This window comes from Arachis ipaensis, chromosome B08, assembly GCF_000816755.2.
Source record: "Arachis ipaensis cultivar K30076 chromosome B08, Araip1.1, whole genome shotgun sequence".
NCBI lineage: Eukaryota > Viridiplantae > Streptophyta > Magnoliopsida > Fabales > Fabaceae > Arachis > Arachis ipaensis.
The window spans coordinates 111,136,613-111,137,203 of NC_029792.2; the positions used below are offsets into that span (position 1 = coordinate 111,136,613).

The 591-nt window shown below is 50.6% G+C and overlaps 1 protein-coding gene across 1 annotated transcript in view; it reads right to left on the bottom strand.

Annotated features, from left to right (window-relative positions):
• Positions 287-591, bottom strand: part of LOC110265343 — a 9,321-nt gene continuing 9,016 nt past the window's right edge. The window contains exon 2 of the mRNA XM_021108302.1: positions 287-552. Within this exon, the coding sequence (XP_020963961.1) occupies positions 327-552 (226 nt within the window). The 3' untranslated portion in view covers positions 287-326. The remainder of the gene's footprint in view (positions 553-591) is intronic.

Consider the following 591-nt stretch of genomic DNA (forward strand, 5'->3'; position numbering starts at 1 on the left):
TAGGCTGCCGAGCCATTACCAAAGTGCCACGGGTAGACGTCCTTTTCCGTGAGGAGACATACTCATGGAAAGTGCTCTAGAGGTCGAATTTTGACGCCGTTTTTTGCAACAACCTCTAGAAAAATAAGATCTTTCCATCCCCAAATTTGGTGAATTTACACCGTGCCGATTTTTTTTGCCGATTTTTTTACCGCCCGGTAAGCCGGAAATTCAAAAAAAATGAAAAACAGAGCAAACGTGCGATTTTTGACCTGGATTTTTTTGTGCAGCCTTCACATAATAATACCAAGGTTCCCTCAAAATTTCACGAAAAATGCACGAGCCAATTATGAGATATGAAAATTTGGCTCCTTCGTTGCAACGCTCCGAGCCATCGTTGCAACGGCGGGTGCCTCCGTTGCAACGAAACCAGCCAACGATGCACCTAACCCAGCATCCGTTGCAACGCACCCTGCCTCCGTTGCAAGGCGCCCAGCCAACGTTGCACCGTCCCCAGCATCCGTTGCAACGCCCCCAGCCAACGTTGCAACGCGCCCTGCCTCCGTTGCAACGCTCCCAGCCAACGTTGCAACGCGCCCTGCCTCCGTTGCA